A 19,671-nucleotide genomic window follows, 5' to 3' on the forward strand; every position below is an offset into this window, starting at 1 on the left:
TGTGAGACTACATTGTATTTTTAAACCAAGTAATGCTGTGTTTTTGTGTTGCGCATTTAATTGATGCGCGGCTTCTTTAAGAAATACCGGAAGTGGTCGTGCATTGTAACGTTGTATACAGGGTTTATTTTGGTACGCGTTTTTTCCGTGCTTTCGGCGCGCAATGACACTATTCCACTTATATATACCCGTGCGCGCTTTCCTAAAGTCTTATCGACACGGGGCTGTTTCAAAAACGGTTCTGGGGCTCAGGGTGTGGGACTTAAGAAACATTTCTCCGTGCTCGTCCATCGCAAAGCCCAGTAGCATGGAAGCGATCTTGAGAAAGACAGTTGTCCCGTTACCCACTTACGAGATGAGAGACAAATCTCCACCTCCACCTGAATCAAACAGTCTGGAGTTAATGCACTTTTACAAATGCCTGGAGAAAGAACAGAGACTAGAGTTTTTAGAGAAACTGTCTCATGATTTCGGAGTGGATCACAAAGGGGTCTCGGATCTGGCAGGAAAGTTGCTGGACTTTCAGGTGCGAGATCCAGCCACCATCCTGCAGGTCGAAGACAGGCTACGATACAGCCTAACACCCCGGTACCGACATCTGCTCACGCACATCAGTAAGGTTCAGGGAGGGGTGAAGTTTCTGGTGGACCTCCGGGCAGATCTCATCGAATTTGCAACTTCAAAAATTAGTGACAGCCCACACATGAGGGTAAATACTCATATTTTTATTGTATCATGATGTGTTGTCAAATGTAACAGCTTTGGCTTTTCGGAGGCTGTCAGTGTGAATACTGCATTCCTTCCATGGCTTTGAATTGTGAGATGGCATGAGGTCTTGTGATGTGCCCTTTCCCCTAGATATTAGCTGTCTTTGGTTTCACAGGGCAGTAGTGTTGGAGCCAGGTGACCTTTGTCCCATATTAGTTCTTCAATCTGTGACGCAAATCCTATTGCTCAGGTTCCAAATATAAGCATATTTTTATTTATGACATGTGATTTAAGATTTAAATCATATGCTGTACACCTGTGCCTTGTTATATTTAGTTCTGTTACATCCAATTATAACCGTTTCTAAACCTGTCAGTAAAACAAAATAAATATTATTAACAATTTTGTTATTTTATTTTGTTGTTTGATTCTGTTTTATATATCCCCAGTTTGTGTATTTAGATTGTTACCTTGCTTTCAGGTAACAACTTTTAAAAGGTAGATTCAATTCAAGTTTGGATTCTGGTGAAGCCATTGAAGAACATAAGCCTTTTAAATTACGTTTGAACTGCTTTGGGACATTGCTTTATTGGAAAACATCTCTTCATACCAAGAACAAAGTTCTTTCCTCAGTTTTTCCTCAAGGATTTTTCAGTATTTGGCCACATCTGTGTTACCCTTAATAATAACACTTGTTCTAGTTTAGCCCAGCTTTTAGGTTTGTCACGTGAAGTCTAGCAAACTCCAGGTGTGACACCGTTGGCCTTTCTCAAACGTGAGCTTCCTTAGTGGCTCTGACTCCTTAAGAAAGGTTGAATCTTTGAAGTGCGAAGCGATTGTTGAAGTTTGGACGGTTTTCCATTTCAACCAAAGAAATGTGCAACTCTGTTTAGTGTTGTAGCTGACCTCTGGGTCACTTTCACACCACCTCTTGTCCTGATTCTCATTTTGTAGGCACTCAAGTCTCAATGCCTGGTGGTGCTGTCTCTTTATTCACGGACTTCCAAGTGCTTCCTGCAAAGTTGAAGTTTTTCCAATCCTTTTTTAGCCTTTTCCAGCTTTTAACGTTATCTCAAAGTTCCACTTTCAGCTTCTTGGTCTTCATGGCAGCAGGGCTAATGTAATCTGCTTTTATGATGAAACTTCACAGTCACTGATATTTATCTTACGAATAAATAATTAAACTGTTGAATTGAAAAAAAAACATAGACTAACTGAATACTTACCTGATTGACCGTACTGTTTTGCATTTTTATTCCTACCTTGATATGGTTTAATGCCAATAATATGATCGAATGCTATTCTCAACTCCTTCCAAGCATTTATTTGGTAACATTATCAATGTATTCTCTGCACTTTCTTTTAAAGCATTTTTACCTTTTAGTGATTGTTAGCACAGCTCCCTGTTTTTACCACGCCTCACTTTCTCCATAATATTGTAAATATAGCACATCCCTGCTTCAAAGAGATGGCCTGGCTCATCTCTAGCACACTGGGCCTTGTCAGCATAGTCTTTTCGTCCTTTACATGTCTGAGTTATTGACAGTGGGTCAAATATCAAGATTTCTAGTGAGAATCTTTTACTGTTTCCCAAAAATTGTCCTAGAAAGTGCTTGCTCAGCATAGGGGTTTATCTCAGTTCCCCTCTGAAGGACATGATATGGTAGTGAAACTTTGTTGATTCTGAGAATTAGATTGTGTGCAAAAACTGACAATGCACATTACAGTCCAAATAATGAATCTTCGAATGAACAAATGTATACTTTATTAAAGATACCTTTATATGTTAACAATTTTTTTTCACAGCACTTATTATTGGCTAATGGTTATTTACTTGGCTAATGGTTATTTCTACATATACGGAAGTATTTCGATAGAACATGAAGTAGGCTGTCATGAATTAACAAAAACAATAGTAAACTTTAAAAAAGAGGCAAAGGCACACACCGCCTATGGCTATAATGTAATGTAAATAAAGTTTTTTTTACTTCTTTTGTTAGCCTAGTCTTTCAAAACGTATCTAGACTAATGTTAAAAATTGCATTTGTGTACTGTATATCTATTAACATAAAACTAGATTCATAAATGCTCTAACAAGGTATTGTTCATTGACTAATGCCTAAACCAGCATCAATGCTATGAACCACCAGCTTCTATGTCTGACTGAGCTCACCTTCTGCCAGCCAGAGTGCTGAGGAGTAAAATGTATTAAAGTGACAATAATGGGTCAAGACAGAGAACAGCTAAAGCGCTGAGCATTGCAGTAAAATTAAATCACACGTCCTGAGCTCTCCTGAGAAGAATTATCAGACTCCTGAAGAAACGTCAGTTCAAATCCCTGGCCAGGTGTATCTCTAGATATATAATCGATGAACGGACATAGCCTGTCTGGGCTTAAACAGGTGACCTGCAGAACTTCTAAAAGTCTGCATTGTATCTGACACTCAGCAAGCTTCTCTAGTGGTTTCAACAGAGCGATTTAGTACTTGCACTCAGATATACATTATGCTATTTTACCTGTGACGAGTAGAGTAGTGCAATATTGGACTATTACTGACTCGTATTATAATTTCTTATGTTCATTATTTAGTTATATGGATTAATCTTATTAAACCTGTCAAGAACATGTCTGGGTTATATTTTACCTAATAAAGATCAAAAGGAAAAAATGTTTAAAGATCATATTTACTTTTTGCATTTTTTATGGTTGTTCTCATTACTGTAAGTAAAAATATAGTGGTAAAGTATTCATACATTATGAACGGTAGTATTAATTGTTTGTTGATTTTAATGACTTTCAAACAATAATTGTGTGTGGACAGAATTAACTTTTCTGCTGTTTTACAATAATGAAAATCTAATGAGAAACATTAATAAAAAGAATCACAAGCATTTCCAAAGTAAAACATCTGGATGCATAACAGTGATGAGAATGGAGCGTGGGATGTGCATATTATTTGTTATAAAAATATGTCTTGATGGACCTGAAAATTGGCATCATTTTGTAATTTATTTTTCGTTTGCTGTGAAATATAATCAGAACATGTTCTATTTGTTACAGGTATTCATGTATTATCAGTTTATTGTACGTAGCAAAAAAGGGCTCTGAAGTCTTGTGTTGCCTGAACTCGAATGCAAAAATGCCTTAGAAGAATACATTACTGGTGTGCATCTCCAGACAAAACAATGGCACTGATATATTTTAAAATAGTTTTGAGCAAATTATATTCAGTTAAGACAGGTCACACATTCATTTTAGTCTGGGACTAGCCTTAAGCCTTGTCTGTGAAACCGGGCCTATAAAAGTATTTTCCTCAAATGCTCCAAATGTAAATACAGGTTTTGGAATTGCTAACAGAAATATTCGAAAGCAACTACATTAATGTCAGATTTCTTCCATTTGCACCTTCCTGCCTTTTCTTCTCAGTCACATCTGTAAAATCGGAGAATGTCAAACACCCAATTTTAGGCTCTGTCCGGGTGAAGTCATTGACACATCCTTGACATTTTTACTCTTTTTGTGCGATGAAATTTTGCACTCCTGCCACAGTGCGCCTGATTCGCCGCCCTTTCGAAGTTTCAGCATGGCCATGTTTGATCTCTGTATCTGCCTTGACGCTCAGTTTGGCGTAAGTTTGATATCTTTCCCTCTCTTATACACGCAAGAAAATATTCAAGAAAAAAGTGTGGCACTTTTGAGTTATGGCCTGGAGCACCAACGCACATATCTAAGTTGGTTTCCACTTAGTTTGCTTGGCCTCAGAGTAAATTCAGCCGTGTAAGCAAATACAAACCTCTACTGGGCAAAGACTTATAAATGCTTTTGGCTGCACTGAATTTGAAGGTAGAACATCGAATAAATGCTTAGAAGTAATTTCCCAGACCGGAGAGGATTTGATGAGTTTAAAGTTAAGTGTAACTGTGACTGCTGGCTGGGGCGGCTGTGGGCTGCGGATTGCACTGTTAGTATAGCTGAGATAGACAGAAAACCAAAAGGCTATAGACTACATTCTCTACTTCAGTCCCTGCTGGGCTGCTTTCCTCAACAACTATACTGGTCACAGACAGTAAACACTACAATTTTTGTTCATTTATTGTTGCACCAGGGTTGCAGAGACCTCTTTTACGTAACATCACTTAGCAGGCAACATTTAGGCATTTATGCATGCATTGTATCTGTGCCATTAAATGCATATACGAAATCTTTTGCGGTACAGTAAGGTCAGTCTTCATGTGCATTACCTGTAGATGTGGCCTGGGGTTGCACGGATGTTTTTGTGAAGGTTTGATTGACGAGGCACAATTACTTTAATCGCATGCATCTGTAGGACTGGCTACTGTGGACACGGGTAGAATTTTTAAAGCAGCTACCGTGTAAGTCCACCGACTGCGACTATATCTAGAAATTTGTATGCATGCTGTGTTCCTCATCACCATTATGAAAGAAATCTGCCCCTCTGGAGACAGCACAGTATCATATCTCATGTGGGAGGAACATCTCTTTGATGAGATGGAACCATGTTTACCACAGAAATCTTTCCCCGTCCTCTTATGGATGCTAATAATGATCCCTAAACTCTAATGTGGGCACATAAACAAATGCTAAGAACTGCAGAGGGACATGAGAGCTTTCTGAATGTGTTCTGAAATGTCAGAAAATGGGAGTTTGTCCCGTTGGTGCACCGGTTCTGTGAGAGTGCTTGTAAATGATGGAAGTCACACAGTTTGTAATTGGGCACCATTATGATCACGGCTGTACTTTTGAAAATAATGATATAAAAGTGAGCATGTTTCACACCTCTTTGCATTTTGTTCTTTCTATGAAGGCCACTTATAACATAATTGAACAGTTCTTGTGCCAAAACCATAATAATTTAGTTTTATGACCATTTTCAGAGCTCTATCTGACCTTTAGAATTACAGCTTTTTTAGCTACTGTACTTTTAAGACTTATGTTGCCTCTATGCAGTTCCATATGTCATTTTCTGAAAGCCTTATTTCTGCGCTTTAATTTCTGCAGGGAACTTCTGTTCAACATGCTGTGTATGTTATTTTTTTGTTCAGCCTTCTGTGTTTGTGTACCTTTGTTAGGACCTAAACGGCACTCTGAAAAGTCTTCTCTCGGAATGGTTCTCGGTTGGGTTGCTCCGTCTCGAAAGGATTACGTGGCAGTCCCCATGCGAGATCCTTCAGAAGATCAGCCAGTAAGAGCCATCTCATGCATATATATGCCGTGTTGTTCACCGCCCCCCTCGGACACCTCTTCACCACCTCTTCTTACAGGTATGAAGCGGTTCACCCGGTGCGGAACTGGACGGATCTCAAACGCAGGGTCGGGCCGTACAGGAGATGCTACGCCTTCACTCACGCTTCCATGCCCGGAGAACCGCTGGTGGTGCTGCACGTCGCCCTCACTGAGGACATAGCAAATAACATCCAGGTAAATGCTAATAGAAACTGCATTTGTTATCAAGAAGAATGGATAATGACTTGATGATCTTTAAACTCAGACTGTTTATCCCTGAGGTGAAATTCAGGTATGAAAACAACGATAACATCAACTGTAAAGTAAACACCATGGTACATAAACTTGGTGCAGTAACACTTAGCAGAACAAGTCATAGAGTGTGACAGTTTAACGCACAAAATAAATGCATTATTGGGTGTGTGAATGGGAAAAGTGACCTTACATTATTATTTTTTAAAGTACTGGAGCTTAATAAAAAGTGCAGGAGCTGACAGGGCTTTGCTAAATTGTAAAGGACGCTAAAATAGCCATTAATCATATTGTTAAGGAACGAAATCTGTATCAGCATTGTTCAGTGAAAACAGAATCTGAACCATGAACCCTTAAAGGGATAGTTCACTCCAAAATGAACATTCTTTCATCATTTTCTCACAACACAACAGAACATGTTTTAAAGAACATTGGCCCTCATTGGCTTCCATTGTATGGACGCAAATCCACTTCTCAAAATAAAGTCATACAGGTTTTAAACAACTTGAGTGAAAATAAATTAACTATCCCTTTAAGGTGAAACAGAATCTGAACCAGAATCAGAATTGAAAACAGGATCAATAAATTGCTCACAATTCCCACTACCTGCTTATTATTGTAGCTACCAGCATTAAAGATGTTGCAGGCACTTAAGAAGACAGATCCCATTAATGATTTAGGCAGGTGGGATCCCCAACAAGCACTCTTTAAAGCACCAAGATTAAGTAAAAGGGGAATAAAGGTGCTCCAAAAATGTGCCCAGAAGACACAATTATTTATTATGGTCTCCAATTCTGCCACCATTCTATTGGGCTTCTCCTCAGCCTCTAGTGAGTCCAGGGACAGTCTATTAATTTACTGTGTGCCTCTTGTTTTCCCAGAGCATTGTGAGAGAGTTTGCCACTCTGGACGCGGATGAGGATGTGAACAAGATCAATGCAGCAATCTTCTATTCCATCTCCTCCACTCAGGCGGGGCTGCAGGGGGTGGAGCTTGGAAATTACCTCATCAAGAGGGTGGTCCTAGAGCTGCAGGTAGGCACACGCATAGAGATTAAAATGAGAATACAGTTTAATAAATAAAAAATCTGTTGACACACATTTTCTTTGCTGTATAAATAACGTGAATTTTTATGTAGAAAACTCAGTGTACAACTAATTACTAATAAAAATCATTTTAAAATTAAATAATTAATACTAATAAAATAGTATTAAATAAAATAATGAATAAATGATTTAAAATACTACTGTACTAATATTACAACAATAAATTATTATTATGAAATATAAACAATTCATAAATAAATAAATAACAATGTTTTTAGTAATTGCGTTATAATAGTTTTATCATCATAAAAAATATTTACTCATCTTCATGTTCATGGCATACAGCTTTTTTGTTGTGGAAAACAAAAGACGGAACGTTAAATATTATCAGCAGCAGTCCCCTTCACTGTAATTGCATCTCTGTTCATACGAGGAAAGTGAATGGTAACTGTCCTTTACGCTGTGCCTAACATGTCTCGTTTTTATCTGAAACAAGAAAGTCATACGGATTAGGAACAACATAAGGGCGAGTAAATAACAACAGAATTTTCATTTTTTAGTGAACTATTCCTTTTAATACCTTATAATCTCTTTTGCCACACAGTGCCACCTAGAGCCAAATATGGTCCTTCAGCAAATCTTTCTAGCTTGAAGGTCGAAAAAAGGAAGGCAAACTAATACAATTTCATCTGTCACCCTCAATAATACGAAGAGAGATCACACATGGCATGTCACAGCGCTCTCGCCTCTTTACTAGATGAAGCCTGAATTAAACCGAGAGAAAAAACCCAAGAGCCTCTCAGGTTTATAGATTCAGATGAGTTTTGCTCCAGTGGAAATGCTACTGAAACAAAGTGCTAGGTGGCTGCTTCTGTAATAGAGGTTAACTCCGGTAAAGAGCTCTCTGTCGAGGGCTGTGGCTGATTTACACAGATGTGAGAATGAATGTTGTTGATTGGAAATGGGTATGAGATGGAAATGGAGGGCGGATAGATATTATTTCATGCAAATTGTACATGATGATGTTGTGGGCTTGTGCTTGTGCAAGGTATAGAATGCTTAGAAAAATGTACCAATTTTCGGCAAAATACCATCTTATTTTTATAGTAACAATATCAAGAGTAACTGTGGTTATCATTGTACATTGTAAAGAGATATAGAGTATCTTGGATACTTGGATAGTTTTTTGTCGTAAAGGTGCTCTGAAAGAAGTATTAAGTACCTGTGAGAGCAGAGCTTATCCTGTTGCTGAAGACAGAAGGAAGGTGACTCACCGTGCCACAGGGGACGATCGGTGTGATGGATGGATGATAGATGAGAAAAAGAGGTGGAGAAAGGTCACAGTGTGATTTAGGAGAACAGGAGGAGGGTTAGGTTGTCTTTCAGCAGAATACTCAAGGGGCCTTTACGCGCACACTTTTTATCGCACACTCGCTCCGTCCTCATCCTTACGTTCTGTTCTCTCACTCTGCGTAGCTTTAAAGTTGCTGACCAATGTTTTACAGTAAATTGAGTTGATGAATGAAAAGTGACCCTTGGACATGCTTATCTTCCTTCGCTTCTGGCTGTCTGAAGGAATGATGCATGGCAAAGAACGAGAGCGAGAGAGAGGGGAAGTGTGATGGACTTGAGATGTGAAAGACTTAAAATCTCTGGTCCTCTGGGGCCAGTCTGACACGTTCGGTTTGTTCAGTGCTTCCTCCTAGTTGAATGTGGACAGAAGAGAGAGAAAATGAGTGTGTCCTTGCCCTTGTGGGGGAAGAGAAAGAGACACAGTGGACTTGTTCAACAAGGCTTTTTAAATTGGTACAAATGGAGTGTGTGGGATAGGAAATAAACTGGGAAGAAAAAGAATGATGAGAGAGAGTATACTTGAAGATTTATATTATATTATATATATATACAACATTTATATATACACTAAATTTAGTGGTGAGGTTGTGAATTGCAACCAACACTCACTCCACGCCTCCCACCACAGAACTAAGATGTCGTCACGTTTTCGCTTTTTTGCCGAAGGAGGTAACGTTTTTACGAAATGCACTCTGTAAAGAACTTTGTTCGTTTAGGGCTACAACTTGGCGAATATCCATGTAAGGGGACCTGCGGTGTACGTAGATAGAAATAGCTCATTCTAAAGTAATAACATAACGCTTCATTGTGTAAAGTCTAAAGTTGTGTATATTATATTGCATTTCTGTCAATACATCCTCCAAAAAAATGACACGTTTGATGTTTAAGCAGTTTTGTATATTACATGTCTTTGTTTACCTTTCTGTGCAGAGCGAGTTTCCCCACATGGCCCAGTTCTCCAGTCTGTCTCCCATACCCGGCTTCGCCGTGTGGCTTCATGGAGCTCTGGCCCAGCACAAGAAAGAAGGACGTGCCACAGAGCTCCTCTCCGAGCAGGAGTGGATGCAGGTGGAAGACGTGACGGGAGCCGCCCCCGGTGCCCCGGCTGTGGAGGCCCTGCGCAGGCTCATCAGCACCAGCGAGTGGATTCGTTCAGAGCGCCTGATCCGCGCTCTCGAACCTGTGCTAATGCGGCTTTGCGCTTGGTACCTGTACGGAGAGAAACGACGGGGCTACGCCCTAAACCCGGTGGCTAACTTTCATCTTCAAAACGGCGCCACCATGTGGAGGCTGAACTGGCAAGCGGACACCAGCCCGCGGGGAATCGCCAACTCCTGCGGCATAATGGTTAACTATCGCTACTTCCTGCAAGAGACTAGCGCAAACAGCGCCGTCTACTTGCAGAATAAAGTCATCAAGTCTTCGGAGCAGGTGATGGGCCTGGTGTCACAATTCCAGAAGAACAGCAAACTCTGATGCTATTCTGGGTTTGTGGACAGATTTGTTAAATCTGCAGTTACCAGACAAATTTAATAAACTGGCGAGGACAGAACTAGACCAGCATCTCAATGGCAGGTTAATTTGGAGACGGACAGTACTATTCTGCCTTTCTGAAAGACAATACAAGTCCAACGTTAGTGTGATACATTTCTGTAACCCAGCATGCCACTTTGGTGATGTCAAAGATCTTTTGTCATTTTTGAGGAGTGCCTGATATCCACTCATTTTTAATGAAGGGATAATTGTCCAAATGAGTCTATTTTCTTTAGTCCTTTTCTTCTGGAGAGCGCCAGCAGCGTTTGAAAAGCTGCTAGCTGATTCTGATGGGGACTTACGTTACACTTTGAAAGACTGAAAGTAATGAAGCGGGAAGAATCTATCAGACCCTGTCATGTCTTTGCCTTCTCAGCGAGTGTATGTAAGAAAGCATGCGAGTCGAAGCTGCTATAATAAATGATGTTTTGATTCCTTCATTAGTGTGATCTGATTCACTGTGAAACTGTTGTCTGTTCACACGTGCCTGTACAAATGCACAAATGTTATTTATTTATTGGGGTGAAGTTTCGAATAAAATTCAGCTTACCTTCCAAAACTGAATGTTTGTGTTGTGAACATAATGTGCTATCTCCGTACAGCATGCTACAATCTCTGGACAATGCGGTTTGATTACTTTCGAGCGATGGAAAATGTTCAAACATCTTTAAAAAAATACACAGAACAGGATGCTATCACATTTGGCCAGATCCGTTCCCTGGCGGATTTACTGGCAGTGTTTTAAGATGTAGCGCTCTCCAACAAGCACTTTATTCCTCCACGACTGCTCTCTCTAGTGTCTGATAACAGACTGCCATGTTCAAGTAAGCACCCTTTATTTTTTCTCTATTGTTGTGTAAAATATATTGATGTTAGTTGACTGTTAAATTGCACTTTTACTCTAATGGGTGACGCACATCTTCCACCCCTCCTCTGCATCGTGCCCCAGAAACTAATGAAGCGGGAACATTTTAAATGAAGTTAAAATTAATTGATGATAAATTTATGATGTTCACTTAGAAAGACCATGGAGTGGAAATGGAACAAGGCGGACAACACTTAAAGGATGAGAAACTCCTCCTACAATGAGTGGTGAGCTAAAACACGTTAAGTTGCATGCTCAAAGCTGGATCGCCTTACTGCTTTGCTTTGAATGAAATGCAGGGGGTTGCCATAGCAACTTAGAATAGCATCCACACTGAGGTTCAAATAGAGTTTGTTTGTCCTCCTCGTCAGATTAGTTTTGCCTGAATCTGAGGCTTATTTAGCAGAAAATTCTCCTGAACCAGTCCTGCATTATTCAGTGATATTGGGATATGTGAAGCGACGCTCGGTTCAATTGGATGGCCTTTTGTTTTTACGCTCTCAAAACACTGTAATGAAGTGTAAAGAGTCCTGATATTTTTAACCATACAGGAGTGGACTTTTCTCTACAGGTAAAATGAATGCCCACCATTATTATTTGGTACAAATAGTAGCACACATGAATTCAGCTAGGGATTATGGCCTAATAAATGTGTTTACAGTGCTGGTAGCGCTACTTGATAAAGATTGTGTGATTTGGGGATTTACGGGGTGACTCATGGAGTACCTGTGTTGAGTGTTGCTCATCACAGATACATTTGTTCTGGAGTGTTACAAATAAGTATTGGCCACTTGCTATTCACATCACATGGCTAGCTTATAGACACTCACTGAGAACGTGCATAGAATGTTAGAATCATTTTTAAATAAACTATGTTGAAAATGTCTAGTCATCAGCAAAAGTTTCTGTCAATGTAAAAAACAATATAATAATTTATACAATATATAAATTACACGAATGAAAGTTTCAGAGCACAATCGGCTAATGATTTGTTCAGCATATTCGTTAACGTTAATAATAGGTTTTAATGTGTAACAGATCACTTGAGAAAGAAACAAAAAATCACCTCTGTTCTGACAGACTGACATACTGGATCTAAACCAGACCTCCAGACCTCAAAGAGCGTAACACAGTGACCTGGAAGATTGAGCACAACATGTTAATCAACACAGCTGCAGCTGCTAGCCAACACCATTAACGTTTTAGGGCCAATTTGTTAATACGCAATTACCGGCTGGATGGATTTGGAGGCACGTTACACCATTTTTAATAGCTGTGATCTTGCCATTAAGTAAAGCACATGCTGAACAATGTCATATTGCCTCCTTGCAAATTTTCCAACAGCACATTAATCAATTTACTGTTTGATTGTCATTCTTATAGATCCCACAACCACAAAATAAGGAAATTCTCATTATCCCATATTGATATTGTGCTTCCCGAGGTCTTGAGAACCATTTTAATTGAGACACAGAAGCTTGCAGGCTGCTCATAAAAATGCATGTAAAACGAGGAATATGAGCATGCGTTAAAATGAGCAAATATGTGTTTAATACATCTGTGAATAAATACAATAAGTCTTTGAGGCAAGCAGAGGATTTTTACTGAAAAGGTTAGCTTGAAAGACGGCTTAGTCTGAAAAAGAAAGGGAAGGGAAAAAGTGATTTTACTGTCTTTTGATAAGACTGTGGAACCGCTCATGTGTGTAAAGGAAATGAAAGGAAAGGTAAAAGTGTCTCTTCATTCATTTAAACGGCCGGAAAAAATGACTTATATTGTGCAAAGTGGCGTGTGAAATTTCAAGAGCTTCGTAACTCAGTTTTAAAGGTTTTTATTTCAACATTCAGGTCTGCATCCTTTTGAAGTGCCGACCTATAGATTGCTGACTAGAATTTCTTTCTTTGTGTGTAGTATCCACAAATATATCCGAAAGTCAATTAAATAAAATTCAAAATGTTAGAAACTTAAACTTAAAAAGTTCACATTCCAACAATCAGAACTGCGAATGTGAAACATGTCATACTTTGTGGGAAAAATTCTCGATCATTTCCTTTGAAAGGTGGGTTTCACGTATGCTCCATCAGATACATCAAAGAAATCTGCTCCCCACTTTACGCTTTTATGGAAGACTAATGTACTTGCTCTGAATGCGACTGGCACACTTTACTATTTTGGATTGCGATGTTTCAACCAATAAATCATGTCTGATCTTTTACCCAATAGTACATAGTTTTATAGATTAACAAGCATGATATATTTTAATCTCAAAGACAGGCAGATGAATTTAAAAGACCCTTTCCTAAATACAGTGTGGTCATGTAACCAAAACTGTGCTCAGTTTACTAGATCAAAGAGACGTCACAGCTCTTCCCTAATTAAAAACATTTGCTCCGTTTCACTCTGTAACCGTAAAACGAACTGCTACAAGTTTGTCTGCTTCACTGACGATCCATTAAAAAGCCTTTTTCAAAGTGCAAGTCTCATTTTTATCAATATCGCGATGATTACTGGCAGATGTTGGCCCGGTGGAGAGGACATGAGCAATGTACCAAAGAAAGGATTGAGAGGGCTGGATGGAAATTTCCCATGCTGCACTGTGTGTCCTGAGCACAGAAACTAACGAACTTAATCAGTCTTATAAGATACCATTACTACCAGTCAAATGACCATAAAATTGCAGTTATTGAGAGAATAAACAGAGAGAAATGATATCAGAAATATAAGGTCTTTTGTGATTGGCTGAATGCGGGAAGGGAATCAAGCACATTGAAGGTGGTCGTGGATGATATAGTTCTCGGGGTAATTTGAAGCTAAATGAAGCTGGATTGTCCTCCATCAATGGCAGCTGCTTCCCCAGAGCAGGTCAGGTGCTATTTCTCTCTCAGGCTCATCTGCATAGGCTAATGGAGGCAAATGGTCTGGTAATGTATTCATTCCTAAGGCTGATTAAGGTTATACCGTGCCAAAGCGCTTACCTGGTAGAAACGGCCAGTGCACCGTAAGACTTCAGATTCTGGGAATTGTTCTGGGATTAAGATATTGACATTTTTAGATTTGATATAAGTGCTTTACATAATTTAATAGACACCATGTAAAGGGGTCAATGACAAAAAGAATGTTAAAAAGCACACATCAAGTTCTTTGGAATGTAATCTTCGTAATCATGTTGGTTTCGTATATTTGAGGATATAAAATGTCAAAAGGTGTAATCATTAAGTAAAATGTAATTAAATACTTTCCTTGAACAGCTTGAGACCATCACAACCTTTTAGACACAGTTGAAGACACATCTTCTATCAGTACCACTCTGCCTAAAAACTCCCTGTAAAATTATATATATATTTTTTTAAAACATTATTGTTCTTTTTGTATTATTCTGCTATTTTTAATTGACCATTTTACTTATAAACTTGAAATATGGAGATACAAGTTTTTAGAATGACAGCAGTGATATGACTCTTTCTTGATATTTTGAGAAATGTCTCAGCGGGTTTGTGTCCATTCAATGGGAGTCAACAGGGTCCAATGCTGTTTGGTTACCACTGTTCTTTAAAATGTCTGCTTTTGTGTCCTACAGAAAAAAAAAGAAAGTCATACAGGTTTGGTATGACATAAGGTTGAGTACTGTACTGAACGATTTTTCCTTTTTGTGTGAACTATTCCTTAAACTGCACCTAAGTTGCATGTGATTTTTTTTCACTTATAATGTACTATTGTACTTTGTTATGTACTTCATATATCCAAAATATATGTCCAAATAAATTCATATACATCGCTGATCCAAATACAATCTATAGGCATAAACACTATAGACACCTGACTTACAAACATTGGGCTATAACGGTTTGAACATTAGTAGGAGAAAGTTGAGTGCATTTCTCAGGGCGATTACAGTACTATTGAATTAATAATTGTGCTGCAACCTTGATCTCTGTGTCATCCGCTCGTGTACTGCTGGATAATACAAAAGCAGCCCTGTGGCAGCAGCACAAACTCCGTCTAAAGATACACCATGAATTTATGCCATCTGACCATTCCTGGAGGCCGGCACTGTCTCTGAACAATATATGCTAGCCAACATAAAAAGATATAAATAAATAAATAAATGAAACCGAAAAACCTTTACACAACTGACTTTTTCAGGACAGCTTAAAGCAGAATATTTTTTCTCCACATTGTCAATCAGGATTTTGTCAAAATTAAGTTTATACATAAATAAATCCGATGAACATTTTTATTCTGTTAATTTAAAATAAAATAGTTTATATTCAATGATAAAAAATGTAAAACACAAGCGGCCTCACACTTTCGTATACAACAGTGTATGTTTTAGATCTAAAATTGTGTGTTACAAATCTGGTTTTCGGCAGTTCTGAGTGACCAAGTCCCGATCAGGTGTGTAGCCTATGTGTGTGTATGTGTGCCCGTGTTTGTTAGCATGTGCGAATTTAATCCCTTCCCAAGCAGTAACTCGCGGAGCACATATTTGACCAGAGGGCATGGCTGATGTTTGCAAACAGTAATTTGGCATCATAAACTGATGGATGTGTGATGTTGCACTGTAATGATACAATCTGTAGCCCTGCAGAGGCTGCGCACGCTGATTGCAGTGTGTAAATATTGCACGTCGTGTCGCGTCGCTGAGGGTTGAATGGGAGGTGCCGGTGGCTCCCCGACAGTCAGGATTAATGTCGGGTTTTATCACGCGCGATTGAAATTGAGAAAAGAAAGAGAACTGGTGAAAGAAAAGGGGATTATGATGGTGGAGGAGAGGAGTGAAAGAGCGCGTGTGTGTGTTGGTGTGCGATCATTAAATTACACATTTGAGATGGCATTAGCAAAGTGCTTCGGGGATTCATTAGTCAATATGTCACTCTTCTGCTGTGGAATGGAGAGAGAGAGAGAACTTGGGTGGGGTGGTATGGAGAGAGCTGTGAAAAAAAGAGAATGAGATAAAAAAGCAAAAAGGGGATTGTTTTGACAGACGTGTTTGGATCAGATGTGTGCCACATAGGGTTTGATGTCACAGATCTCTCTTAATTATAGGCTGTCTCTGAGCTGCCCTGTTTGTTTCCCTGCCTAATGAGTTAGATGGGGATTAAGCACTATGCTCGGGGCCAATTAGCTCGCCAGGTCCCCAACGCCCACTGCTCTCCGCCCAGCCACATCCAAACAGAAAACAAACCGCGTCTGAGAGACACAAAGAAGATATTAACTAATGCCTGTCTTCCCCCCCAAAAAAACCTAGAAGCTCTTCTTAAAAGGGCAAGATAAGTGCTCACTGGACACTCCTGAGAGACAGCCAGAAGAGCTCCAACTGTGATGCTGAGGGGCAGAGACTTGAAAATTTACCCAAACCTATTGTGTATTTACAACACAACGTTGCCTGGAAAAAAGAACAGTTGTACCATTTAAGGCATGCCAAAATAAAAGGTTTGAATATTTTTTTCTATAAACCACAGATTACAGGTGAACATGGAGCGTACAGCACGTGAAAACAAAACAGTGGCTGCCAGTTTTACAAGTCATTCAGACAACCACAATACTGTCTAACAGGGCATTTTCCTGGCCACTAGTCAAACACCTATAGCTAAGAAAACACCCTCACTAGGTCTAATGGTGCTAAATTATTCTTGTTGTAATATTGTTAACAACCGCAGCCTTTATTTTCCTCCGCTATTTGAAATGCAGCTGAAAGACGCCGCCTGCTCCCAATCGCCACCAGGTCAACTAACGCACGCCATAGCCTTTTATTAAAAGCAACTGGATGCGATGTAATTATCCAACATGGCATTTTACAATAACTCTGTCATTTCTGTTAGAACATCTGTGAGCCTTATTACCATGACAGAACAATAAACAAAAGAATGTCACAAAACGTTTCATTCGAAACGATTATTCACATAATTGTGCTGCAGGCCTCTGGGACCATAAAGCACGTCTACGTTCGTCGGTTCGTATAAAAGGCAACGAATAAACTCATAGGCAATTACAACTATGCATCTCATTGCCTCGAAATAAAAAGGAAGGAGTTCATAAACAAAAGAATCAATTCATCAGGCCGTTTGGAAGGGTTGTGTGCCGTGCAATGCTGTCTGGTGATACGGTGAACAGGAAGAGTTTCGTTTAGCATTCACCATGCATGCGCCTCTGTTCACGCTGTAATGCTCTCAGAGCTACTGTGTATGCGCTCTGGCCTGCTTGCTTGTCTAATTGGATCTGGTTATTGCTGGGTTTTGTCACACAAAGGGCTGATCTGCGCAAATTACAGGCCAGAGTGTCAGAGAGCGCAGCGCTCCATGTCAGAACTGAATTTGATCCGAGCCAAGCAAATGCATACAGCTTCAAGAATATCAGTCTAGGGAATGCATCTCTTTCAAAAGCCAAGAACTGAGCATTAAAGCAAGAGTTCACTTCAAATGAAGATGCTGTCATCAGCATCTCATGTTGTTCCAATCCCATGACTTTCTGCTACGGAACACAATGAGAAAAATGTTAAAGACTGACAGCTTCAGTCATTGTTTTTTTTCTTCTGAATTTATTTATAAGTATGTGTTTAAGTAAAATTATTATTTTTGTTTCATTCTGTGAACTACTGACAACATTGCGCCCAAATTTGAAATATATTTTTTTATGTTTTAATTTGCAGAAAATCGAAACGGCAGTTTGGTGAAATGTTGGCAGATCTCGAATACTGCAAAGTTCATATTCATGTTTAAACAAAACAATAGTATGTTTTACACGTATTTTAGGATAATTTCAACAATTGATACATGATGGAATAAGCCTGATTTTTTTCACCACTTTGTCTTTGCATTCTCTCAGTCTTTCTCAATGCGGTTGTTGGGTGGCTTTATGTCATTTGACAGACACTGGACTTGAATTGCCACAAAATATGCAGAAGTGGTGATTAAAGGCAAAAAAGTACACTCTGTCAGTGGCTGTTTAATTTTCATTTTTCAAATTTTAGGAGACTTGGAGGTGGTCTTTCTAAACTTGGCCTAGCAATCATGACATATAAGAACATATAAGAAATCACTCTGCTATGGAAAATGCAACATTTATTTGTATTCTTCATTATACTGAAAAAAATACAATTCAATATATTGGATGCATTTGTTGTATTCTGACTAAGAGTAACTAAGTCTGTAGCAAACACAAAACCAATATAGCATCAATAAATAAAGAGGCTGAATTTTTAAAAACCCACGTAGGGAAAGATATTCTTCTCTTCCTCTTCAAACATGCACGACACAAAAATCTGTTTGGTGACAACACAGATAGCTCTTAAAAATACATGAATGGTCCTGTTTGATTCAGCCGTTACTTCATTACAGATTAGTTGACATGCTCACAAACCATAAGTGTGAAAACACAATAAGAGGACCTCTGCAATGGAAGCACAACCTCTTTCAACATGAAACACGTGATGTGCATAATTACAACCAATTAACTATATTTACAAAGACTTAACCCCCATCTCATTCATTTTGATCAAGGTTAAGATTTAAACTGAAGCAGATTATAAAACACACACTAGTGAATACACAAAGCTGACACCTGCCCACGTCGACAAAGAGGAACAACGTATACGCAATCCTGTTTCATAGCACATTTCTTTCCTCTCAGAGATAAAAATCCTCTGGATTTCTATTAACGGTTGTTTCACGCTCTCCTACTTTTAACTTCCACGTCGCGGCGGCCTGTCGGATAAATTAAAGGCATTTAAAGATGTCTAATGTGCCTGTCTGGGTCCTCCTCCATCCGCCTGGAGAAAAAGGGGGCGCCCTTAAAGGCGTGACCATCTGCTGCTCTTTTTAAATTACATATCATCTCCTCGCACATGGTGGGCAGAATTAGACGATTTAATTAGGCGTTTCCCGAGTGCTCAAGGTTAGTGTGCTTGAAAAACAGCCCTATAGACCTAAATAATTAAGCACCGAGAGAGGAAGAGAGATGGACTTCAGATTGACATCTGATGTCAGTGAGCGTCGCAATTTGCATTTTTATACCGTGAACTTGATGTATGGTAATGGAAGTACTTTTGAACGTGTAAGATACTGTATAAAGCATATGGGAGTGAGGAACATACGTCCACGTCAACGGTCTGATATATGTTTCACACAAAATTTTTCAATCTAGCAAACTCTAATCAGATTAGCAAATTATATTCCTGAGTGACTCAGTTATTGATATTTGTATTCTTGTTAATTAAAAAAGAAACTCTGAGACAACCCAGAAAAAAGAAAAATTACATATTAGATCTCTTTTTGTTTTAATTATTTATCATAGATATCAATGAAATTAATCTCACATATTTGAACTGAGAAGACTCAGAAAGCTCACAAATCTCTTCATTATAATTACGGTCACTAACCGAGCTGAGATTAGCAAAGTCTGCAATCAAAAGTCAATATTATTGAAGATTTTTATTATGAATTTAAACATTTCTCATCAAATTACCCAAATCCAGATGATTTCACCCATGTATAAAAGTGCACTAAAAACACTTTATTTAAGTACACTTCCATAATGTACATACAGTGCTCTATTGTCACAAATTCATTTTGCACTTAATTTACAAAGAATATAGCTTCTATACACTTATACTTCTATTTATGGTGTCTCAAAATAGCACATTAAAGTACACTTAGAGTTAATCTTAAGAA

General features: G+C 38.9%; 1 protein-coding gene across 1 annotated transcript; it reads left to right on the forward strand.

Moving 5' to 3' along the window:
- The first annotated feature begins 103 nt into the window (after positions 1-103).
- mlycd (malonyl-CoA decarboxylase) lies at positions 104-10,696 on the forward strand. The gene is made up of 5 exons (XM_057348548.1): positions 104-709; positions 5,800-5,912; positions 5,992-6,148; positions 7,087-7,239; positions 9,535-10,696. The coding sequence occupies exons 1-5, from the start codon at positions 164-166 to the stop codon at positions 10,078-10,080; spliced, it is 1,515 nt and encodes a 504-aa protein (XP_057204531.1). The 5' UTR covers positions 104-163; the 3' UTR covers positions 10,081-10,696.
- The last annotated feature ends 8,975 nt before the right edge of the window (positions 10,697-19,671 follow it).

Source organism: Triplophysa rosa, linkage group LG12 (assembly GCF_024868665.1).
Source record: "Triplophysa rosa linkage group LG12, Trosa_1v2, whole genome shotgun sequence".
Taxonomy (NCBI): domain Eukaryota; kingdom Metazoa; phylum Chordata; class Actinopteri; order Cypriniformes; family Nemacheilidae; genus Triplophysa; species Triplophysa rosa.

Excerpts from the sequence above, each read along its gene's own strand:
- mlycd (XM_057348548.1), top strand. The coding sequence starts at position 164 with ATGACACTATTCCACTTATATATACCCGTGCGCGCTTTCCTAAAGTCT. Across the intron at positions 710-5,799 it reads GTGACAGCCCACACATGAGG|GACCTAAACGGCACTCTGAA; the intron begins GTAAATACTCAT and ends TACCTTTGTTAG. Across the intron at positions 7,240-9,534 it reads GGGTGGTCCTAGAGCTGCAG|AGCGAGTTTCCCCACATGGC; the intron begins GTAGGCACACGC and ends CTTTCTGTGCAG.